This window comes from Aegilops tauschii, chromosome 4 (assembly GCF_002575655.3).
Source record: "Aegilops tauschii subsp. strangulata cultivar AL8/78 chromosome 4, Aet v6.0, whole genome shotgun sequence".
NCBI lineage: Eukaryota > Viridiplantae > Streptophyta > Magnoliopsida > Poales > Poaceae > Aegilops > Aegilops tauschii.
The window spans coordinates 329807086-329832874 of record NC_053038.3 but is presented as its reverse complement, the minus strand read 5'-3'; the positions used below and the strand labels follow the sequence as shown (position 1 = coordinate 329832874).

The window sequence follows — 25789 nt, the reverse complement described above, 5'->3', positions numbered from 1 at the left end:
TGCTACCGCCGAACTAAGCAAAATAAGATGCATAAAGGGTAAACATCACATGCAATCAATATAAGTGATATGGTATGGTCATCATCATCTTGTGCCTTTGATCTCCATCTCCGAAGCACCGTCATGATCACCATCATCACCGGCTTTACACCTTGATCTCCATCGAAGCATCGTTGTCGTCTCGCCAACTATTGCTTCTACGACTATCGCTACCGCTTAGTGATAAAGTAAAGCAATTACATGGCGATTGCATTTCATACAATAAAGCGACAACCATATGGCTCCTGCCAGTTGCCGATAATTGTGTTACAAAACATGATCATCTCATACAACAATTTATATAATCACGTCTTGACCATATCACATCACAACATGCCCTACAAAAACAAGTTAGACGTCCTCTACTTTGTTGTTGCAAGTTATACGTGGCTGCTACGGGCTTAGCAAGAACCGTTCTTACCTACGCATCAAAACCACAACGATTTTTCGTCAAGTTTGTTGTTTTAACATTCAACAAGGACCGGGTGTAGTCACACTCGATTCAACTAAAGTTGGAGAAACAGACACCCACTAGCCACCTGTGTGCGAAGCACGTCGGTAGAACCAGTCTCGCGTAAGCGTACGCGTAATGTCGGTCTGAGCCGCTTCATCCAACAATACCGTCGAATCAAAGTATGACATGCTGGTAAGCAGTATGACTATTATCGCCCACAACTCTTTGTGTTCTACTCGTGCATATAACATCTACGCATACACCTGGCTCGGATGCCACTGTTGAGGAACGTAGTATTTCAAAAAATTTACCTACGCACACGCAAGATCCATCTCGGTGATGCATAGAGACGAGCGGAGAGAGTGTGTGCACGTACCCTCGTAGACCGAAAGCGGAAGCGTTTAGTAACGCGGTTGATGTAGTCGAACGTCTTCGCGATCCAACCGACCCAAGTAACGAACGCACGGCACCTCCGCGATCTGCACACGTTCAGCTCGGTGACGTCCCTCATACTCTTGATCCAGCTGAGGCCGAGGGAGAGTTTCGTCAGCACGACGGCGTGGTGACGGTGATGATGAAGTTACCGACGCAGGGCTTCGCCTAAGCTCTACAACAATATGACCGAGGTGGAAATTTGTGGAGGGGGGCACCGCACACGACTAAAACAACTGTCAACTTGTGTGTTCTAGGGTGCCCCCGTATATAAAGGAGCAAGGGGGAGGCCGGCCGGCCCTCATGGGGCGCGCCCCAAGTAGGATTCCTACTAGGAATCCTATTCCTAGTAGGTTTCCAACAAGGAAAGAGAGAGGGGGAAGGAAGGAGACGGAGAGAGGGAGGGAAAGAGGGGGCGCCGCCTCCCCCCTCCTTGTCCAATTCGGACTCCTCAAGGGGGGCAGCCCTAAGGCTCCCTCCTCCCTCTCATAAGGCCCATGTTGGCCCATTAATTCCCCCGAGGGTTCCGATAATCCCGGCACTCCGATATTTATCCGGTGACCCCCGAAACTCATCTGGTGTCCGAATATGATGTAGAGCGAACCTCGAGATGAGGGTCGATCCGTTGTTGGCCCGATCTTTCACGGCACAAACCTTCATCACAGCAAGAACAAGTCGCGGGTTTACGAAGATGTTCGTAAATCCCACGGAAACAACACGCCAACCCCTCAATCCGAAGGAATAACGTGGACAAACCGTATAGGCTCAGCTTGTAATCCCCTACGCGTCGCGTCGCAGAAACTCACATGCCAGTAGAGATTTTGACAAGAATTCTCTAAACTCGATAATGGCCGACGGCCAAAACACACGCGGTGTCTAATTCATTAAAAAATAACCTAACTATTACATGGCGCACGGACTTACAACTTTATAATACAAGCTGACCCTTGTAACTTGACTCACAAGAATTATACTCAATATCTGACCCTATCTCTAACTCACGGCTGAGAAGGAAATACACAAGCGACTAGTAGTAGAATTTTAAAAGGTAACTTTGGTGTGCGCCATCTCCTGATTCTGCATGTAGGTGGACCCCAGCCAACAGACTTTAAACATTGGAATAGATCCCACGCATAACATGTCTTGGATAAATAAGGTTGGTCTTTCTCTTTCCTTGGTAAAAACAGAAAGATAAATATTCTCTTGATGTCCTTCCGTTTGAACCAACTCTCATTCCTTTCATCCCAATACACGTGCGCATGCAAGGCCGTTGAACAAAACATAAGCTTGGTTGATCTTCCGATTGCACTAGCACATAAATAAGTAATATCATTTTTCCATCTGGCATGCGAAGCTACATGTTGGTATGAGTTTGCATGTGGGAGGTCTCTTCCAGAATTTGCATGCACCACGTCCTTTTCTTCAACGAGACTTCTTGATGCAGCTAACAAATCAACAGAAACAATATCAGTACTAGGGATAGCCACGACCATATTAGAATAACATCGTCTAATATATCAATTTTTATGTCTCGATTATTTCGAGACTCCTCGTCATGTCCGTGATCACATCCGAGACTCCGAACTACGTTCGGTACATCAAAACACATAAACTCATAATACCGATTGTCATCGAACATTAAGCGTGCGGACCCTACGGGTTCGAGAACTATGTAGACATGACGAGATTCACTTCCGGTCAATAACCAATAGCGGAACCTGAATGCTCATATTGGTTCCTACATATTCTACGAAGGTCTTTATCGGTCAAACCGCATAACAACATACGTTGTTCCCTTTGTCATCGGTATGTTACTTGCCCGAGATTCGATCGTCGGTATCTTTATACCTAGTTCAATCTCGTTACCGGCAAGTCTCTTTACTCGTTCCGTAATGCACCATCCCGTAACTAACTCATTAGTCACATTGCTTGCAATGCTTATAGTGATGTGCATTACCGAGAGGGCCCAGAGATACCTCTCTGACAATCGGAGTGACAAATCCTAATCTCGATCTATGCCAACTCAACAAACACCGTCGGAGACACCTGTAGAGCATCTTTGTAATCACCCAGTTACGTTGTGACGTTTGATAGCACACAAAGTGTTCCTCCGGTATTCGGGAGTTGCATAATCTCATAGTCATAGGAACATGATAAGTTATGAAGAAAGCAATAGCAATAAACTAAACGATTATAGTGCTAAGCTAACGGATGGGTCAAGTCAATCACATCATTCTCTAATGATGTGATCCCGTTCATCAAATGACAAATCTTTGTCCATGGCTAGGAAACTTAACCATCTTTGATTACCGACCTAGTCAAGTAGAGGCATACTAGTGACACTCTGTTTGTCTATGTATTCACACATGTACTAAGTTTCCAGTTAATACAATTCTAGCATGAATAATAAACATTTATCATGATATAAGGAAATATAAATAGCAACTTTATTATTGCCTCCAGGGCATATTTCCTTCATTTCCCATAACAACTCTAGCGTCACCGAACTTTAAGTGTGTAGACCCGGTCTACGGGTTCGGGAACCATGCAGACATGACCGAGACATCTCTCCGGCCAATAACCAACAGCGGGATCTGGATACCCATGTTGGCTCCCACATGTTCCACGATGATCTCATCGGATGAACCACGATGTCGGGGATTCAATCAATCCCGCATACAATTCCCTTTGTCCATCGGTATGTTACTTGCCCGAGATTCGATCGTCCGTATCCCCATACCTCGTTCAATCTCGTTACCGGCAAGTCTCTTTACTCTTTCCGTAACGCATGATCCCGTGGCTAACTCCTTACTCACATTGAGCTCATTATGATGATGCATTACCGAGTGGGCCCAGAGATACCTCTCCGTCATACGGCGTGACAAAAATCTCAGTCTCGATTCGTGTCAACCCAACATACACTTTCGGAGATACCCGTAGTGCACCTTTATAGCCACCCAGTTACGTTGTGACGTTTGATACACCCAAAGCACTCCTACGGTATCCGGGAGTTGCACAATCTCATGGTCTCAGGAAATGATACTTGACATTAGAAAAGCTCTAGCAAACGAACTACACGATCTTGTGCTATGCTTAAGATTGGGTCTTGTCCATCACATCATTCTCCTAATGATGTGATCCCGTTATCAGCGACATCCAATGTCCATGATCAGGAAACCACAACCATCTATTAATCAACGAGCTAGTCAATTAGAGGCTCACTAGGGACATATTGTGATCTACGTATTCAGACATGTATTACGGTTTCCGGTTAATACAATTATAGCATGAGCAATAGACAATTATCATGAACAAAGAAATATAATAATAACCTTTTTTTAGAGCATATTTCCAACAGTATCTACGACCAGCAAGCAAAGTGTATTTCCGGTAGATGTTGTAGCATCGGTGGAAAGGCAAAACTTGCATGCATTCACTTGTTCGGGAATGGAAAATTTTGCATGCATCTGCGGCTTTGGATGCATGGTGCGTCGATGCATGCAAGAAACGGGCCCATCACGAGACTTTTGATTGGCTCCTCCGGAGCGTGCAGACTTTGTCCATTGGATGTCAATCTAAGGGCGTAGAGAAAAAAATTAAATAAAATTTAGGCATCTGACATAGTGCTCCTTTTAGTTTTTTTTGTTTGTTAGTGTAGATGCAGGTCCGTCCTCCAGGGTACAATTTGAAAGGATGGTGTCACATAAGGTAAGTCAACTGTTATGTTTTGAGGAACATCAGCTACAGACGAGTGTGTACTACTCTTCATATTATTTATACTCTAGTACATACGCACCGTTTCTCTACCTCTTCGGCACCGTCTGTAGCGCTGCAGCATAGGTAGTCTGGGAACACGAACTTTGAACAAATGCACATGGGCAATTAAGAGCCCCCAGCCCTAGTATGCGTTGAGATTTGAACTTCTTCACTTCTAGAAATCACCTGCTCAGCATTATTACGTTATTTTACTATAACCTACGGTACCCCCTTCGCCCCTCCCTCATCGTGATCCCCATTCTTACTTGGTTCGTAGTGGGAAGTGGGAACAAGAGCGTGCCATGCACAACTCGAGCTCGACTCCCCTCTCCCGTTGACGTTTGCCAGAGCCAGATGATGGTTAAACCATCGCCGATGGAAGGTGCTTGCAACGCGCGGCGCCGGACAGCTTCTCTAGCTACCGATAGCATGGCAACGGTGGCTGAGCAGCACGACGGCAAGCCGGCCAACGGCCTGCGCTGGCGGGCGCATTACGGCTGCCCGGCAGCGGGAAGCACCACCATCCCCCTCGTCTTCCTTCTCTTGCTCACCGGCGCGCTGTTCCTCATCCTCGGCCCGACCGGCTCCGTCCTCAACCTCCCCAGCCTCCGCGTCGTGTTCAGCAACCCCATCCACATTGCCGCCGCAGCGCCGCCAGCGCCGCCGCCCGTAGCCGCCAACGTGAGCGACGAGGACATCGGCCTCCCGCCGCCCCGGCAGCTCACGGACCCGCCCTACTCGCTGGGCCGCACCATCCTGGACTACGACGCGCGGCGGTCCGCGTGGCTCGCCGCGCACCCGGAGTTCCCGGCGCGGGTACCGCCCGCGGGCCGGCCGCGGGTGCTGGTGGTGACCGGCTCCGCGCCGGCCCGGTGCCCCGACCCGGACGGCGACCACCTGCTGCTGCGCGCGTTCAAGAACAAGGCGGACTACTGCCGCGTCCACGGCCTGGAGGTGTACTACAACACGGCGTTCCTGGACGCGGAGATGACCGGGTTCTGGGCGAAGCTGCCTCTGCTGCGGTCGCTGATGATGGCGCACCCGGAGGTGGAGCTCCTGTGGTGGGTGGACTCGGACGCGGTGTTCACGGACATGCGGTTCGAGCTGCCGTGGGAGCGCTACGCGGCGCACAACCTGGTGCTCCACGGCTGGGAGGCCAAGGTGTACGAGGAGAAGAGCTGGGTGGGCGTCAACACCGGCAGTATCCTCATCCGCAACTGCCAGTGGTCGCTCGACCTCCTCCACGCGATGGCCCCCATGGGGCCCCGCGGCCCCGTGCGCGACAGGTACGGCGAGCTCTTCGCCAGGGAGCTCTCCGGCCGCCCGCCGTTCGAGGCCGACGACCAGTCGGCGCTCATCTACCTGCTCGTCACGCAGCGGGAGAGGTGGGGGGACAAGGTCTTCTTCGAGAACTCGTACGAGCTCAACGGCTTCTGGGAGCTCATCGTGGACAGGTACGAGGAGCTGCGGCGGACGGGCGCCTGGCCGCTCGTGACGCACTTCGTCGGGTGCAAGCCCTGCCGGCGGTACGCCGACAGCTATCCGGCGGACCGGTGCCGCCTCGGGATGGAGCGCGCCTTCAACTTCGCCGACGACCAGATACTGAGGTTGTACGGGTTCGGCCACGAGTCGCTCAACGGCACCGCCGTGCAGCGCGTCAGGAATGAGACCGGCGGGCCGCTGGACGCGGAGGACGAGGAGCTCGGTCGGCTGTTGCACCCCACGTTCAGGGCAACGTAGACGACGACTTGGCCTGGAATCGACTCTTGTTTTGTCGTGGCTGGCTTCTTCTTTTTCCATGGGAAAACGTTTATTTTCTACCGACTGATTTCTCTCGCTTGTAAGCCGCCTCTGCTTCCTGACACGTGTCCCCGTGGGCCTGGCCTGCCCACCGCTCGTTTCTCACCTTATCTCTTCTGATTCACCTGGACCAAGCCATCTTCTCCGCGCCTGCTTGCTAGCTCCACTAGTCTCCATGGCCGAATCTCGCGCTACAGAGCAGATTCACGCGCGCCACTTTCCTGCTCCTCCTTCACCCTTCCCCTCCTAGTCGCTGCCCTCGGTCATCACCGCTGACCAATAGCCACCGCTTCATAATGGGACACGGGGGCTGTGCTGTGACCCGGTGACGTGAGACGCTGCGAGCTGCTCCACGACGACGACCGGCGACGCGCCGGGGGGCCGGGCCTCATGCCGGAGGTGGGCTGCGATCCCTCCAACCACCGTGTGTCCTGGTGCCACTATTGCTGCAAGATGGCCGGCGTTGGGGGAAGATTTGGACGCCGAGACGCTGCATCACGACACAACATCCATGGCGGAGATTGGGGGCAAGGTTGGCGACGGCGCTGGAACGCAGCATCCGTGGCTCTGCTCGCTGGCGACGGTGCTACAACGCAACATCACATCGCCTGAGTGTGCAGCCGGCCGGACCCGGGGGTCGTGGCGGTGTCGCAATAGGGGGCCGACGACGCTCTGTCCATGCTTCAAGCGAGCGACGCGGTGGCTCGCCGGTTTTTTCCAGCAACTCCCGTGCTGCCACCCGGGGCTGCGTGGTGCTCCAATGGAGCATCGCCGGGGACCCGTCGGTGCTGCAACGAAACATCGCCGGGAACCGTCGTACTGCGTTGGAGCTACGTCAGGCTGCAATGGAGCTTCGTCAGAGTTGCAATAGAGCCACGGGTGTTGTTGGAGCTCTGATGAGGTTGCAATGAAGCATCGTCGGGTGCCGCCGGATCTGCAGTGAAGCGCCGCGGGGCCGTTGGAGCTCCGGGAAGGTTGCAATGGAGCTTCGCCGGAGCTTCAATGGAGCGTGCCGAGGGCTGCAATGAAGCACCGCCGGGGTCGTTGGAGCTCTGTCATCGCTGCAATGGAGCGTGTCGGGGCTGCAATGGAGCACCGCCGGGGTCGTTGGAGCTCGCCGACGCTGCAATGGAGCTTCACCGGAGCTGCAATGGAGCGCTGCCGGAGTCGTTGGAGCTCTGTCGCGGCTGCAATGGAGCTTCACCGGAACCGCAATGGAGCGCCACCTAGGGCTCGAGTTTTTTTCGCGCTGCGGTGATCGTCTGAGGCTCGCCGTCGGTTTGCAACTGACCAGCTACTTCAACGAAACAACTCCGTTTGCGGCACCTGCTGTTTTGCAGCATCGCCGTCGGGCGCTCGAGCTGACAGGGGGTGCCATGGCGCTGCGAACTGGGGCTGCTGCTTTTTCTCTCCGACGCGAAGTGTACGCTGTTTGCAGCCGCCAAAAGAAACGCGAAGGGAAAAGCTGAGTGGGCTGACTCGATGGATCCCACGGCTGATGTCGCTTCCTGATGGCCCGATCGAGTGGCTTCCTGATGGCCCGATCGAGTGGCTAACGAGGCGGCTTAAGTTTGGCTCTTATCAGCCGGCTTTACGCCTAGCATCCGCCAAACATGTTGCTTTCAGTCTGATGTTTAGTTTATTATAGAGAACTCAAGAGTAGGACTCGAGTCCAGGGATTTTGCCTTCTCGTTATCGATGATTTACTCGGTCTGCTATACAAATCCAGTGATCTGGTAGGGCATTTCCTTTACCATATTCTACACGTTAGCATTTTCTTTCTCTAACAAGGCTCTCAAGTTCTTTCTTCACGGCAAACAAGGGTCAAATGGTCAGGATTTCAATTTGCATCAGTAAACCAGGGATATCAGATCAGATAGTTTCAAAATGTTGGGCTACACAAGAAATCCCTCCCAACCTGCCAACTATTTTGGCTCATTCCTCTTAACAAAAACATGCTTCTGCGACGCAAACAGAGGATCATCTCACGGGATGAGTGGCAAATTCTGCTAAAAGGGAAGAATGCCAGCTGCGCACAGAGCACCTCCCCCTATAGTGATAGAATCTTATCTTGGATCCACTCAGATAGCTTGCGGATCTTTTTGGTCATTTCGCCGCTCTTTGAAAAATAAGACTTGGCATTGGCAAGCATCACAGTGGCATCATGTTTGACAGCCTCCAGAGTTCTGTAGTAATCGCTCTGTAGTCTTGCTCTGATCACCTCAATGGAGAATTGGACAGGGAACCTAGAACGCAAGTTGCATACAGAGAAAAATCTTTTAAGACAGGCGTTCCTTCATCATAAATAAATAAATAAATAATGATACGCTTCCAGTGTATGCATTGGTTGAATCTTTTTTGACCTTGTTAACGAAAATCATCAAATCTGCATTTTAACAAATATGGCCTCATAACTGAAATGGAAAACGGGCCTTGTAGGGGTACAGCCATATATACCCAAAAACCTTGTCAAACACGCATTTATTTGACGAGATTTGGAAAATGGGCCTTGTATCAATTAGCAAATTTATGTTAGATGCTCGCTACGAGATTTGCCAACAAAAAAGGTAGTTTTGTAAAGAGGTTGGTTGCTATTATTTTCTAAAAAGTATGTCACCTACAAATCATGAATAAAGAAACCACATTTTATGTTCCATATATCTTTAGTTCGTTAAACCTTCAAACAAACATAGGCGTGTTAACCTCCAACAGAAATAAGGTATTTTATGTTCCATATATCTTTAGTTTGTTAAACCTTAAAACAAACATAGGCATGTTAACCTCCAACGGAAATAAGGTAAACTTTTTTACAAATACATGGTATACTGCATTATCTACAGATTATATGCCTCATGAGGATTATTTCACAGCAGTCATCATTCTCACTTTTGTTATAAATGAAAAAAAACATATAGAAGCATCTGCACCGCATACTTTTATACAAGAATTACCTGTTTATGAAATCTGATTTTCCTGCAACAGTATCTAACTTCAGAACACCATAGCGATCCTGAAGACCCGTACAAAAATATGGTAAACAGTCAAAACAACAACCCAAGAGTGTAAATTTTGAAAATAAAACGTACCTGATTTCTGAGAGACTTTTCCTGTAAACCGGTCACTGCTGATAACAATTTGTTCCTGGTACTGGGATCAATATGTGGACGCTTCCATGGAACCAATGGGTTATTAGCATCATGCACCTCCCAGGGGCTATGCGGATGTTCAGAACCATCAGTTTCATACTGTATGACATATTTCTCCCAAGGGCTCTCAGGAAAATCAGGTGACTTAGGTCTTATTTCCAATACTCGTCCCTCCCACCAACTTCCTCCATCCTCTCCCTCATCCATCCACCAAACTTTGCACCTATCAGCGATGCTCCAGTTATACGTGGTAGTAGCTTCAAACCGTGTTCTTTCCACAAGAAAATCAGGGAACGTAACTAGCTCACGCAATGTGATTACAAACTCTTTGCCAAATCCACTTGAAGTGTGATCAATGAATTTAATAGTTAATTCACAGCAGCTTTCACCAGACCCTCTATCTGGCTTGTAATCAAGACCCTTAATTTCGCAAAGCTCAGCAGCTTTAAGGCCTTTGATCCGATTTGATGGGCAATTATCCGATGATTGCACTTCATAAACATATTCTTCATGACCCTAAAAATAACAAGCACGCAGAAAGTATGATAAGAGGCGCTTCATAAATACTATTTTACGAGTCACAATGGTATATATGCTCGTATGTAACTTGCTACGCACGATTTTCCCACCATCAACTAGTATACCTTACAACTGGGCAGGAGGGGGAAGTGGCAACAGAAGATTTATTATTATTATTATTTTAGTATGTTTGCAGCTGAAAGCTGCTTGCACCAAAATCATTTCCGTACTTTATACACACAATGCAGCGAAAATAAATAAATACCTGTCGCAAGTACATAACCTCATCGCCAAGTTGAGGAATATAACGGTAGATATCTTCATGCTCTAGCAACATCAACCATGGCCTCGATACTTGGTGCTTTTTCTCCAATAGATGTGTATCAGGAAAGTTGCAACTCTCTCTTTTGTTCATAGAAGACTTTATACCAGCAGTCTTTGATGTTGATCCCCACATTACTTCACGCACATTTGCAACAATTTGTCTCCCACTAGTTGCTGCTTCGAGGGAAGAACTTTGCACATGAGAGATTGCATCCCTTCCTCTACCATAATCAGTGTATGCACATGACCTCCTTTCGTTTCTTCGTAAACTACCAGTAGGTGCAACAGGACTGCAGTCTGGAGGTTGATGTCCACCATCATCATTGGAAACAGAAGTATTATGTCCATTTCCAAACGCATCCGAACCCAATCTTTTCCTGTGCTTACTTGGCTCTGACCTTTTGTACACGGTGCCGTATGTCTTCGCAGATTCAAAGTCCTGGAAACGTCTGGACACACTAGGGAAGTCACTGCTCCTATGTTGACTGGTGGCAGAAACCTCATCATGCTGCATTGGAACTTTAACATGGTTGATGTCACTCCCTACTGCACTAGTCTTCGATATGTCTGATGAACTTGCTCCATCTGCAAAGCCTCTTGGTCTGGACAACTTCAGTTTAAAGGATATAGACCGAGTGCTGTGGAACTGCTGATCGTGTTCCCTGTTATTTTCTTCCTCTAGATGAGTATTCCTGTTGTCAGTTATCCATTCTTTACCAGGCAAATTACCTTCACTATAATCATCAGTATTGTGGTTTTCATGGATGCTATCCAGATAAATTGCACGTTGTCTTTTCTGTACATTCTGCTCAACCGTTTGTTGGACGCCGTTATCATATTGATTAGGTGTTTTCTGACTACCAGACCCATAAACATCATGCGAAAGTGCATTATTTGAAGAGACCCACGTGTCTCCTGAAGAAGAGTCCCCGAACTCGCAATGCTTTGAAGGTCGCAGCTTAAGCTCACACCCTTTGATTGCGCCATTACTGTGAACAGTACCCGCATCATGTAGACCGGAGACCAGAGGTGATTCAGACTTGCAAGCAGAGGAGTTTCCAGGCTCAAAAGCTAGTTCCGGCTCAGCGTCTTTGTATCTGGCTGCTGGAAGTGACAGCACTGCATAATGAGGTGGGAGTTCTGGATTTACACTTTCTGAAGGAAACTGAACTTTTAGATCACGGCGTGGTATCCTCAGAATCAGTTTTCTACTATTTGCAGAATGTTTTCCCTTGGTTTCAGTGAACTGAGAAGGTCGGGTAACATCTTCGGAATCATATTGGTTGGTTTCTCTACCAAGTCTTGGCAGGCCATGCCACGCTGACTGCTCAGCTTCAGTGCTTTCTGTGTTGAGTTCGTTGTCTGAAAGACTGCTCGCTGATCCATCTTCCTCTTCTGTTGAAGTTTCAATCTTCAAGAAAAAACTGTGTGTGCTGTGAGTAGCACGTCTTTGAGGTCACAATCTCCTAGATTTAGGAGATATTTTCCTTTTGGTAGCACGGCCAGTCTTAGACTTCCTGCCTCTATGTGGCCTTGACGGTGTAGCCACACCGTGCCCATCCAAATTTCTTTTCTTAACTCGCCGATCAGATGAAGTAACAAGATCAGCCTGTAGAAGACGTAATAAAAGGAAAATAAGCTGAAAGGTTAGAAACCAACATAAAGGAAATGGAATGATCTTAATGTCGCCTCTCACATCACATCTTTTCTTCTTTCTTCTAGATCTGCGGAGATTAGCAGTACTGTTAAGATTAGATCCATCAATCTCTGCACTTGAGTATGAAGCACCAGAAGCATGACCACCCCAAATCCCCTGTTCTCCTTCACTAGAATAGTCATCCATGCCATTGTACTCGGAATCAGTATCATCAGAGATCGCTTCATTTTCTGGTTCAAGCTCGATGAAGTCTGTTATCTCTGGAAGTGGTTCCCACCTATCTGGATCAGTAACTGGGATGATTTGGTACTCGCCAGTGGTTGCATCGTAAGTGGGCCCAACAGCAAAATTTACTGAGGGAGGTCGCCATTCAATACCCAGGATACCTAACCGGTATTTCTGGTACATGCTCTGAAAAGGCTCTGGGTAAGGTATCATACCTTCATTGGCAATTAGCAACTAACAATTATAATCATGTGCGACCAATAAATTACTAAATTATACCTTGGTTAGAAAGATAGAGAAGTTGCATACCCGAGTCGCACAAAAGGTCTTGAATATTTCTCCTATAAGGTGCAAGTTGTGTTTCCTGGGTACAGTAAGAAAGGCATCATAAAGAAAACTTGATAGCTCATGATGCACTTTATGAAGAGAAAAAAAAAACAGTTCCACATAGGCAAGTATGATCAGGGACAGGGTTCCATATCCCCTTTCTTGGGAAATACCAGACCCAGCAGGCGTCCAGTAGTTTTTCAAACCTGGAGTTCTGTGTTTTATCATGTTTCAAGATTCCTTAGTCTTGCAATGCTTACTTGTTTGTTGGCTTGAATAAGCACCAGAAATTTTTTTTAAAGAGAATAGTTACTGAAATAAATTACACCCTTTGTATGACTTCTGATGAGATGGTACGAGTAGCACCACACAAACGTCTGATATATAGAACATACTCCCTCCATCCCAAAATTCTTGTCTTAGATTTGTCTAAATACGGATGTATCAAGTCACATTTAGTATTAGATACATCCGTATCTAGACAAATCTAAGACAAGAATTTTGGGACGGAGGGAGTATTATATATTACAGCTACTAAGAAAACACATTCAGAGGTGATCGGATGATTGTGGTACGGGATGCTTGTAACTTATAAAGTTATAACATACTGTAGTAGGGAATAACAAAACATCAATGTTGTGCACTTTCAAGACTGCCATTCAAGTCAAACTTCCTGCCAATCAGCAGAATGTTCCTCGCTCGATTTGACAGCACATAATCCACCTATACTTAGCTGACGAACTAGCAACACTTCAGAAGTAGACTGCAATGGTGGTAGTCCGTGGCATTCTATATAAATACGGTTGGCAGCCAAAAACAGACTAACGAATAGCTAGTTCGAATCATCTGATACTACCTATGTAAACAAACGTAGTGACCTAAAACGTCTTATATTTGTTTACAGAGGGAGTATATTACTACACCAACCAGTAAAACATATACCATCACAAAAGCAAGTCTAGGACTTCTCTTAAAAACAGTACTTTTTTTAGACAAAAAAACAATACGTGATACCTATACAATTCCGCTTGTTTAACAAATATTCAGAAAATAACAAAATGAAAAATTCCACTAAAACGGTTTTTGAAACAGTTCACTTGATGAATCTTATGGTAGAGTTAGTTGCAGAAAATGACTATAACGACATTATACAATTCAATCGGCTAATGCCAATGCAAAGAACAGATAGCTCATATCCTCAAACGAACCTGATCAATAGCACTTCCATTTGTATCATGAACAAGGGGCCGGTAGTCTCCAAGAAAGAACTGTTTGAAAACATGAATAGTGAGCATCAATGATTGCATACAAGGTGGGATATTTCCAAAACAGGAGGATTATCCAGCGCAAACATATCTAGGTAGAGTCATGCAAACTCTCAAAGCGCCACATGGATGAATAATTCTGTGACTAAGCACCAAGGCCCTGACAGATTTGTTAGGAATAAGCAACTTGTATTCCCATGAGGCCATAGGCCGATATATATATACGTACAAGTGTGGTACATATGCAGGAAACCCCTTATACAACGGGATAAATACAAAGGGGTATACATGACTTATATTATAACTCTAACACCCCCCCTCAAACTCATGGTGGAGGAACAACACTAAGTTTGGAGAGATAAAAGCCATGTTGTGCTCTAGTCTGGGCCTTCGTCAGGAAATCCGCCAACTGTAACTCGGAAGGCACATACTGAAGAGCAACGACCTGATCCTGCACAGCAGCGCGCACATAGAAAGCATCAACACCAATATGCTTGGTGAGCTCATGCTTCACAGGATCGCGCGCAATGCTGATAGCACCTGTACTGTCAGATAAGAGCATAGTCGGTGTAGTGACAGAAACACCAAAGTCCTGAAGTAACCACCGTAACCAAGTCACCTCTGCCGTCAAAAGAGCCATAGCTCGCAACTCAGCCTCAGCACTCGAACGGGAAACTGCAATCTGTTTCTTCGTCTTCCAGGCAATGAGAGAACCGCCAAGAAAAACACAGTAAGCAGAAAGCGAACGGCGATCAGAAGAATCACTAGCCCACGTAGCATCCGCATAGGCCTGAAGCTGTAAAGAACTGGAGCTAGGAAAGAAGAGACGGTGAGAGATCGTACCCCGAAGATATCGGAGAACACGAAGGAGATGACTATAATGAACCGATGTGGGAGCAGAAACAAACTGACTCAGGATATGAACCGGATAAGAGATGTCCGGACGAGTGACAGCTAGATAGACAAGACTGCCAACGAGATGACGATAACGCGTCGGGTCAGGGAGAGGATCACCATCAGTAGCACGAAGGTGAACATTGAGCTCCATAGGAATCTCAACAGTGCGCTCGTCAGAAAGAGCAGCACGAGCAAGAAGATCCTGGATATACTTTTCCTGGGATATAAAAAAGCCATCAGAGGTAGAAGAGACTTCAATCCCAAGAAAATAGCGAAGAGGTCCAAGATCAGACATAAGAAACTGCTCACTAAGACGGGCCTTTACAAAGGCAATATACTCGGGGTCATCCCCAGTGATGACCATATCATCAACATAGAGAAGAAGAAGAGTCCGACCACGAGGAGAAAGGTGAATAAACAATGCGGGATCATGAACACTTGCTGAAAAACCAGCAGTAGTGACCACAGAAGCAAAACGCTCAAACCAGGCACGAGGGGCTTGCTTAAGGCCATAGAGAGAGCGACGAAGACGACACACCATGCCATCAGGAACAGAATACCCAGGTGGTGGCTGCATGTACACCTCCTCACGCAGCTCACCATTAAGAAAGGCATTCTTAACATCAAGCTGAGAGATAGACCAGTGGCGTGCAGAGGCAACGGCAAGAAGTGTACGAATAGTGGTCATATGGGCCACAGGAGCAAAAGTCTCGTCATAATCACGACCATGCTCCTGCTGAAAACCACGAGCCACGAGACGAGCTTTGTGACGCTCAAGAGAACCATCGGAGCAAGTCTTAACCTTGTAGACCCACTTACAAGTGATGGGACGGACTCCGGGAGGAAGAGAAACAAGATCCCAGGTACCGGTGCGTTCAAGAGCAGCAATCTCCTCCGCCGGTGCGTTCAATAGGCGGACGAGGACGAGAACGCAAACCATAAGTAGGTTGAGAGGAAGAGGACGACTCATCCAAGGAAGCATCCACAGGTTGGGAACGACGAGTGTAATGCTGCGGAAGAGATGGAACAAGAGAAGGAGGAATCGCCAAGGTAGAATCAGGGGGTGGCGACGAAGAAGTCACCGGAGATGAAGGTGTAGAATCCGGTGACATGCTAGGTGAGGAGACCGGGGAAGATGGTGGCGGTGAATCGACGAGGGGTGGAGAAGCAGAGGGAGTGGGACGAATAGGTACAGGCGCGACGGGAGGAAGAGGAGAGTCAGGAAAAGTGAGAAAAGAGATATCCTCCACTGAAAAGACCGTGGAAGATGGTCGTGGGTAAAAAGGACGAGACTCATCAAAAGTCACATCACGAGATACGCATCCGAGGACCGACAGGATCCCAACAACGATAGCCCTTATGCTCATCACTGTAGCCTAAGAAGACACACTCAACAGACTGAGCGGTCAGTTTGGTGCGTTCGCGAGGGGCAAGAAGAACATAGCAAACACAACCAAACAAGCGAAGCATCGAATAATCGGGAGAGCGATCAAACAGACGCTCAAAAGGAACACCACCCTGCAAAGCAGCAGATGGCTGAAGGTTGATGAGATAGACAGAAGTGGAGATAGCCTCGGCCCAAAAATGAGGCGGAAGAGAGGCGGCGATCATCATAGCACGAGCCGTCTCAAGAAGGTGACGATGCTTGCGCTCAGACACACCATTCTGAGCATGAGCACCAGGACAAGAGAACTGGGCAAGAGTACCCTGCTCAGCAAGGACACCACGCAACATCTTAGAGATATACTCACCAGCGGAGTCAGCACGAAAAACACGAATGGGTGAAGAGAACTGAGTATGAACCATGGCAGCAAAACGCTTATAAATAGACAACACCTCACTACGTGAAGTCATGAAATAAAGCCATGTGTAACGAGAAAAATCATCGATGAAAATAATATAGTATTTATGACCACCTTTCGAAGTGAAAGGAGCCGGACCCCATACATCAGAATGGACTAAATCGAAAGGACGCTTAGACACTGACTCACTATGGGAATATGGTAACTGAATCTGCTTGCCAAGACGACAACCCTGACAATCTAAAGAGACATCTCCTGAGACAGACCCCAGAAGACCTCGACGAACTAAAGACGATAACCGAGAACCACACAGGTGACCAAGTCGATGATGCCACTGCTTGAAGGAACCAGTAACAGAGGCGACAGCAGCGGAGGGACTGGCGATGGTGGTGGCAGCGGAAGGAACATGAAGCCAGTCCAACTCCCAAAGACCCTGAGAATCACGGCGGCGAGGGCCAGCCCCAACCAGAGTGTGCGTGCGACGATCCTGGACAGAACAAGAGTCAACATCAAGGATGACACGACAACCAGAATCAGTAAGTTGACCGGCAGAAAACAGATTCATGGTAAGTCGAGGAACATGAGCAACATCAGGAACAGAATAAGAAGGAGTAGAAAGATGGCCTCTACTGGCAACAGAAAGTGGAGTACCATCAGCAGTAAAGACATGAACAGGAGAATCCAGCGAGCGAAGAGAAGACAAAGCGGAAGAATGAGAAGACATATGAAAAGAAGCTCCAGAATCCAGAACCCATGGGGATGTACCTGACTGTGTAGAGGGCGGGTGCTCAGTGCGGGAAGCATCAGTCACAGAACCAGCAGTACCCGTCGAGGAAGAACCTGAAGCCGCGAGCAGACGCTTAAGTCTCAAAATATCCTGCTCGGTCAAAGCAATGGCTGAAACTGGCGAGGGAGATGACGCAGTCCCTGATGATCGCGCCTTGCGCAGGTGTTTCCGCTTGGTGTAGCACTGGGACTCAATATGACCATCATTCTTGCAGTAGTCACAATGTGAACGGGGGCGACCTGAGCCTCCAGAAGGAGTGGGCAAGAGCGGCGGAGCACTCGAGCGAGAATGGGGCGGTGCAGCAGGTGGAGTGGAAGAAACCCGAGTAGCGAGCACAGAGGGAACCTCCAGCAAACCAGCACCACGTAGGCGAGTCTCCTCAGCACGAATCTCTGAAAGCGCCTCCATGAGTGAAATACGGCCACGAGCAAGCAACTGAGCACGCCGGGGCTCAAACTCCTTACGGAGCCGAGACAGGAACTCGTAGACGCGATGAAACTCCAAATCGGCCTGGACAGCCTGGCAGCAGGGACAAGTACGACAACCAGCACTGCGGAGAGAATCAAGCTGGCGCCAGATAGCAGAACTCTGTGCATAAAAGGCATCAACAGTAGAGTCACCCTGCTGAAGAGCATGCTCCTGACGAACCACAGAAAGGTATAAGGCATCACCAGAGGGCTCATAGCGCTGACGAAGACAGGTCCACATCTGGAAGACAGTAGGAAGACCCAGAAACTCAGAAGCAAACTGAGGCAGAACACTAGCAGTGAGAACAGCTGCAGCACGAGCATCATCATCAAGCCACTGGGTGTAAACAGACAAAGCACCATGATACGTCTGAAGAGCCTCCTCATAAGCCAAAGCCCTCTCATCATAGGCACGATCAGCAGCCTCATCAGCAATCTTAGCCGCATCCTTGGCGGCCTGAGTAGCGTCCGGAGGAAGAACCAGTGGAGTCGGTGGAGTAGGGGCCACCGGAGGGACCGGACGTGGTGGACAGCAGACCTCGCCAGAAAGAACACCCCAGAGACGAATGCCACGCATGTGAATGCGCATGAAGCCAGCGAACTCGGTGTAGTTGGTACCATCGAAGATCACCGGACAGCGAGGGACAGCAACGTAGCCTGATGCAGCAGACATTTTTTTTTTGTGGCAAAGATCCGAAAATAGCAGAGGCCGGACGAGGACGACGGCTGGGAGCGAGATCCGGCGCGCAGCAGACCTCAGACAACACAGGCAACAGCAGTAGACGAACCCGGCCGGGAGCTGGCGAGCAAGCCCGGGCGGGAGCTAGCGAGCAAGCCCGGGCAGGAGCTAGCGGGCGGTCGGGAGCTGCGGACGGGAGCTGGCGACTTCGATCAGCAGGGAGGACGGGGCAGCCCAGCGTGGAGGAGAGGAAGCGGCCCAGCCCAGCGGGGCGATCCAACCAGCGCCGATCGGGAGGAGAGATCGAGAGGAGAGGCAGCGGCGACGGAAACTGCGAGCGGGAGGGAGCCGGCGGCTCGATCGAGACAGATCAGCACGAGTTGCAGCGTGCAAAAAATTGACCTAGCTCTAATACCATGTTAGGAATAAGCAACTTGTATTCCCATGAGGCCATAGGCCGATATATATATACGTACAGGTGTGGTACATATGCAGGAAACCCCTTATACAACGGGATAAATACAAAGGGGTATACATGACTTATATTATAACTCCAACAAGATTGAGAGTTATACATGATCAAACTGAATTAGAATATCAACTGTGCCTCAGCCAGCTGTACACATGATCACGGAGATAATGGCAGTTTGCATGACTGCACCCAACATTGGTTTGCACTAGGCATTCCCCCCAATAATCTGGTAGTTCAGTAACAATTTGTATACCTGATCATATTTCGCATCCTTTTGGGACTCGCCCTGCCCTGTACCAATAATGAATATTTGCCCAATTTCATTGGTGAGGACAAGTGATGTTCCATCCCTAAATGTCCATTCAGCAACACATCAAGACATCACGACAGACAAATAAACTCAGATTCATCTGCAATCTATGGTAACTGGTCAAATGGCAAAACTTCATTTTGGCATAATACATCCCAACACTACAGAGAAATAAGTAACGCCGTCAGTTGAATTCATATTATTTTGGCTGCACTATAACAGAAAACTGGAACACTAAGGATCATCTACTTTCGACCAGCATAGTTGCCATGCTGTAGCCTAAACAGTCAAGCGTTCCAGGGAGCACATCATGGAAGCTCGCCTCACCTTTATGAACAAGGCGAGTACCCAGAAATTCTGGGCAACCAAGTCTAGAGAGAGAGATGGAAACCTAGCTGCCATCGACAGAAGTGCACTTTTCTCCCTGGTCAACCAGATTTCACCATTAAGTCATCCGTGAAACAAAAACAGAAAAAGTCAAGAAATATAGCAGAAAAGGGAGGGATCACTTCTGAACAGAACTTTAAAAAAAAAAGCACACCACGATACATTCTCAGTTTTACTATGGAATATCCCTACCTTCTTAAGATTAATGGAACATCCATAAAATTTATAAGTAGTCCCAGGGTTTTTCCTGCTATTTTTCTTCATTGTTCTAAACATTTTATGGAGTATCATCTCAATGCAGGCGCGTTGTTACAAAAGAAATACAAATAAACTGTACATTTGCTTAAGGGCCAAAACAAAAATTCATGTTGTCGCGAATATGAAGAAATTATAGTGACACTTACGGAGAGAACTTGCCGTCAACAAGCTTATAGTGGTCAGTTTCGTAGATCTGTACAGGCTTTCCTTCCCATATCTGGATACAGAAATAGCGTATTTCAGGAATGAAGATAGTGACCAAGATTAAAGATATCTAGTTAGGAACTTACATCCCAGATGATTGTCTTTCCATCATACCCAGCACTCATAGCTATACGGGGGTTGAACGGATGCACATCAAGAACAAATGTCTGTTGATAATGAATGTGACCAAATTTAACAAGAGAACATTTGTTTATGCAAGGATCAACCTTTAAGAAAAAAGAAGTTGAATAACATAGTGCAGATGAATTATGAATGAGAATGGAAATCAGGATGTTGCGATCAAACAAAGCTGCAGGTGCTTGATTATTTAAACCAGTTCAATACATGCAAAAATTAGAAATGTATATGGAACTCATGAATCAAGATTGACTATAGCATAGGACAAAGTATCATTACACTATCACAAGAAAAAAGAGGTTACTAATGTGAAACAATTAAAGTTAAGCATAGATCAAACTGTACGAACATAATTGGCTGCCAATGCACTAAAGTAGAAGTTAGCGCCACGATTGGGCAACAAGATATATGTGAACTGAGGTCAAGGACAATACTGCTACTCCCTCTATCCATCTATATAGAGCCTAATGCGTTTTTTGAGCCTAGCTTTGCCCACATGTTATAGCAATAATATATGACATGCAAGTTACACAAAGCATACCGTCAAGTTTGTACGGGAAAGGAGCTTCCGATGATATAGTTTTCACACTATACATCTCATATACCACTAATCTTATCAATAGTCAAAGCCAATCTTGAAAAACGCATTAGGCCCTATATATATGGATGGAGGGAGTACTACTCCCTCCATTCCCTTATACAAGGCCACTATGAAAAATACATTTTGCATCTATACAAGGCCACTAACAGTAATCGAGACAAAATTTATTGATGTTTCCTCGTACTAGCAACTTGTTTAATGCTTGCATGCATGTAATCATAATAACATTGTGCTACTTTCTTCTTATTTCTTCCTTGCATGCAAGCGGACGTATCAATAATCCCGGTTAACGAGAAGAAAAGTTAGATTCAAAGCAATCATTAAGTTTTACCTTGGTACCTGTAATTTGAATTTGTGGCCTTGTATAAGGGAATGGAGGGAGTACTACTCACTTCAATTCTGAAACGGCAATAATTTTGCAACACACTCTGCCATACTCTTCGATTTCTTTTTGCTGAGATTAGCATCTCCTTTCCAGTTCCATTTAATTACCATCTTCAATACATGCTCTTTGACAGCATATTCACTAAGAAAATACGAGTTGCTTCATAGTTTTTTCACTAGTGATATGATGAATAGCATGCCCGTGATGAGTTGCCAGCGACGAAGTTCACACATATGCACCTAACTGATAGGAAAATTTCATGCACAAGCACAAACTAAGTTTCAACATGCAATAACAAGTTGTTAACGAAATCCAAAAGTAACTCTAATGCTAGACTGCATGGCGCATGCTTACTGATTCCTGATGGCCAATCAGTGAATGCACCAAGCTCCCATCAGAAGCATTCCAAACACAAATTCTGCAATCTTCAGAACATAAGACATGTTTAAGTGACATGAATACAAATGAGAACAATGAAAGATAAATTATCAATTATGTAACAACAAGATTGAATTTCTTCATGCTAGGAATACTAGGAACAACTCCGCCTATGTTGTCTCAACATAGCCGGTCCCAAGCCCGGGTAAAGGAGGAGGGTTGTGATAGGCTTGGCGAGCCAACGTAAAAACTCAGCCACTCTTATGGAGATGAAACCCAAAAGATTTTCGTTGGGACGTAACCCTCTCAGCGACGCGCCACATCGGAACCCGGGTGTGGTGGAAAATGAGCAAGGGCCGGGCCGTCACCCCCCAGGTGGCGCGCCGTATCTTGATCCGGATACGGTGGCAAGTGAGCGAGGATCGGGTCGTCGCATCCTTAGTGGCGCGCTACATCGGCGCCCGGATGTAGTGGAAAATGAGCAAGGGTCTTCGCATTTGACTCGACGAGTGCGAAGGGTAAGGAAGCTAGCCGAGCCTAGGAGGATTCGCTTAGGTAGCTGGAACGTAGGGTCTCTGACAGGGAAGCTTCGGGAGCTAGTTGATGCAGCGGTGAGGAGAGGTGTTGATATCCTTTGCGTCCAAGAAACCAAATGGAGAGGACAGAAGGCGAAGGAGGTGGAGGATACCGGCTTCAAGCTGTGGTACACGGGGACGGCTGCAAACAGAAATGGCGTAGGCACCTTGATCAACAAGAGCCTCAAGTATGGAGTGGTAGACGTCAAGAGACGTGGGGACCGGATTATCCTGGTCAAGCTGGTAGCTGAGGACTTGGTTCTCAATGTTATCAGCGCATATGCCCCGCAAGTAGGCCACAATGAGAACACCAAGAGGGAGTTCTGGGAAGGCCTGGAAGACATGGTTAGGAGTGTACCGATTGGTGAGAAGCTCTTCATAGGAGGAGACCTCAATGGCCACGTGGGTACATCTAACACAGGTTTTGAAGGGGCGCATGGGGGCTTTGGCTATGGCATCAGGAATCAAGAAGGAGAAGATGTCTTAAGCTTTGCTCTAGCCTACAACATGATTGTAGCTAACACCCTCTTTAGAAAGAGAGAATCACATCTGGTGACTTTTAGTAGTGGCCAACACTCTAGCCAGATTGATTTCATCCTCTCGAGAAGAGAAGATAGGCGTGCGTGCCTAGACTGTAAGGTGATACCTGGAGAGAGTGTTGTACCCCAGCATAAGCTGGTGGTTGCTGACTTCCGCTTTCGGATTCGTGTCCAGCGGGATAAGCATGCCAAAGTCGCTAGAACGAAGTGGTGGAAGCTCAAGGGGAAGGTAGCTCAGGCATTCAAGGAGAGGGTCATTAAGGAGGGCCCTTGGGAGGAAGGAGGGGATGCGAACAATGTGTGGATGAAGATGGCGACTTGCATTCGTAAGGTGGCCTCGGAGGAGTTTGGAGTGTCCAGGGGAAGGAGAAGCGAAGATAAGGATACCTAGTGGTGGAATGATGATGTCCAGAAGGCGATTAAAGAGAAGAAAGATTGCTTCAGACGCCTATACCTGGATAGGAGTGCAGACAACATAGAGAAGTACAAGATGACGAAGAAGGCTGCAAAGCGAGCTGTTGGTGAAGCAAGGGGTCGGGCATATGAGGACCTCTACCAACGGTAAGGCATGAAGGAAGGCGAAAGGGACATCTATAAGATGGCCAAGATCCGAGAAAGGAAGACGAGGGACATTGGCCAAGTCAAATGCATCAAGGACGGAGCAGGCCAACTCTTGGTGAAGGACGAGGAGATTAAGCATAGATGGCGGGAGTACTTCGACAAGCTGTTCAATGGGGAGAATGAGAGTTCTACCATTGAACTGGACGACTCCTTTGATGAAACCAGCATGCGTTTTGTGCGGCAAATCCAGGAGTCTGAGGTCAAGGAGGCTTTAAAAAGGATGAAAGGAGGCAAGGCGATGGGCCCTTATTGTATCCCCATTGAGGTGTGGAAAGGTCTCGGGGACATAGCGATAGTATGGCTAACCAAGCTTTTCAACCTCATTTTTCGGGCAAACAAGATGCCAGAAGAATGGAGACGGAGTATATTAGTACCAATCTTCAAGAACAAGGGGGATGTTCAGAGTTGTACTAATTACCGTGGAATTAAGCTGGTGAGCCATACAATGAAGCTATGGGAGAGAGTCATTGAGCACCGCTTAAGAAGAATGACAAGCGTGACCAAAAATCAGTTTGGTTTCATGCCTGGGAGGTCGACCATGGAAGCCATTTTCTTGGTACGACAACTTATGGAGAGATATAGGGAGCAAAAGAAGGACTTGCATATGGTGTTCATTGACTTGGAGAAGGCCTATGATAAGATACCACAGAATGTCATGTGGTGGGCCTTGGAGAAACACAAAGTCTCAGCAAAGTACATTACCCTCATCAAGGACATGTACGATAATTGTGACAAGTGTTCGAACAAGTGATGTCAACACTGACGACTTCCCGATTAAGATAGGACTGTATCAGGGGTCAGCTTTGAGCCCTTATCTTTTTGCATTGGTGATGGATGAGGTCACAAGGGATATACAAGGAGATATCCCATGGTGTATGCTCTTTGCGGATGATGTGGTGCTAGTTGACGATAGTCGGACAGGGGTAAATAGGAAGTTAGAGTTATGGAGACAAACCTTGGAATCGAAAGGGTTTAGGCTTAGTAGAACTAAAACCGAGTACATGATGTGCGGTTTCAGTACTACTAGGTGTGAGGAGGAGGAGGTTAGCCTTGATGGCCAGGTGGTTCCCCAGAAGGACACCTTTCGGTATTTGGGGTCAATGCTGCAGGGGGATGGGGGTATTGATGAAGATGTGAACCATCGAATCAAAGCCGGATGGATGAAGTGGCGCCAAGCTTCTGGCATTCTCTGTGACAAGAGAGTGCCACAAAAGCTAAAAGGCAAGTTCTACAGGACGGCGGTTCGACCCGCAATGTTGTATGGCGCTGAGTGTTGGCCGACTAAAAGGCGACATGTTCAACAGTTAGGTGTGGCGGAGATGCGTATGTTGAGATGGATGTGTGGCCACACGAGGAAGGATCGAGTCCGAAATGATGATATACGAGATAGAGTTGGGGTAGCACCAATTGAAGAGAAGCTTGTCCAACATCGTCTGAGATGGTTTGGGCATATTAAGCGCAGGCCCCCAGAAGCTCCAGTGCATAGCGGACGGCTAAAGCGTGCGGAAAATGTCAAGAGAGGGCGGGGTAGACCGAATTTGACATGGGAGGAGTCCGTTAAGAGAGACCTAAAGGATTGGAGTATCACCAAAGAGCTAGCTATGGACACATTCGACATCGGGGAATAGAAATCGACCCGAGTAAAATCAAGGCCACCTCTCTTATCCTTCTCGGCTAGAAGTTACAAGTTTCCTGTTCCGGTTTCGGCTTGAGGGAAGTGCCTGAAATCGATTCAATTCGGCATAGGAGATATGATGTGTCGGAGGCAGAAGGCACGGAGAAGTCAAGATCTTCCAAGATAAACCCATTCCGATGCCTATAAAATCAGTCGACCAGTTTAGTCCTTGTACTTCGGTGGAACCAAATTCCAGTATATGGATTGCAAACCTTTTCTGCTTTGGGTCTTAAGTGAATGAAAGGGTGGGTTAAAAAACCATGGCCAGCCCCACTTTTGAAAGGCATCGGTCACCTTAAAAACCCCAAAAGTAGGAAGTCTAGCGTGCTGCTCTTCGATCAGATGCTTTCTCATTGAACGAGGCATATTAAAGTGCAAGAAGCGAATCGAAGTTATCTTCCGGTCAACTGTCCAACCAGTCAAGTGCAAAAAACACAGTGGAATCACGCAACGCACGCTGCTGGTGTGCGAAATACGAGCTTCTTTCATCACATCATTTTGCAACGGAGAAAAAAGAAGAACATAATAAAGTTTCTGAATGACTCTGGCCCGCCCAGCGGGGCCTGAGTGAGCTCAGTGGTCAGCCCCAAGTACTCTTGAAATCGCTACCCCCTGGGATGGAAAAAGAGGCTCAGGTCACCTTAACGACCGAGCGAGGGATGAAATCTTT

At 47.5% G+C, this 25789-nt stretch overlaps 2 protein-coding genes and 1 pseudogene across 3 annotated transcripts; 1 reads left to right on the top strand and 2 right to left on the bottom strand.

The window, feature by feature from the left end:
• Window positions 1-4644: 4644 nt before the first annotated feature.
• LOC109750409 (probable glycosyltransferase 5) lies at window positions 4645-8205 on the top strand. Its single transcript, XM_020309365.4, has one exon. The coding sequence runs from the start codon at window positions 5036-5038 to the stop codon at window positions 6419-6421; it is 1386 nt and encodes a 461-aa protein (XP_020164954.1). The 5' UTR covers window positions 4645-5035; the 3' UTR covers window positions 6422-8205.
• Window positions 8206-8303: 98 nt separating this feature from the next.
• LOC109750407 (uncharacterized) overlaps window positions 8304-25789 on the bottom strand; it is a 38744-nt pseudogene continuing 21258 nt past the window's right edge.
• LOC120962993 (uncharacterized) lies at window positions 13955-19295 on the bottom strand. 2 transcript variants are annotated; one of them, XR_012182091.1, is made up of 2 exons: window positions 14485-19295; window positions 13955-14395 (listed from the first exon to the last, which is right to left on the bottom strand). XR_012182091.1 is itself a non-coding variant. In XM_040387217.2 (2 exons), the coding sequence occupies exons 1-2, from the start codon at window positions 18568-18570 to the stop codon at window positions 17084-17086; spliced, it is 1209 nt and encodes a 402-aa protein (XP_040243151.2). In that variant the 5' UTR covers window positions 18571-19295; the 3' UTR covers window positions 17033-17083. The 2 variants fall into 2 exon arrangements, 1 of the variants encoding a protein (XP_040243151.2); XM_040387217.2 differs by lacking the exon at window positions 13955-14395 and having other exon boundaries at window positions 17033-17130; window positions 17409-19295.

Bases quoted from the DNA above. Each gene is read 5' to 3' on its own strand.
- LOC109750409 (XM_020309365.4), top strand. From the start codon at position 5,036: ATGATGGTTAAACCATCGCCGATGGAAGGTGCTTGCAACGCGCGGCGC.
- LOC120962993 (XM_040387217.2), bottom strand. From the start codon at position 18,570: ATGTCTGCTGCATCAGGCTACGTTGCTGTCCCTCGCTGTCCGGTGATC. The intron at 17,131-17,408 runs GTACATCCCCAT...TGTTCTGTCCAG, and splicing joins CCCGCCCTCTACACAGTCAG to GATCGTCGCACGCACACTCT.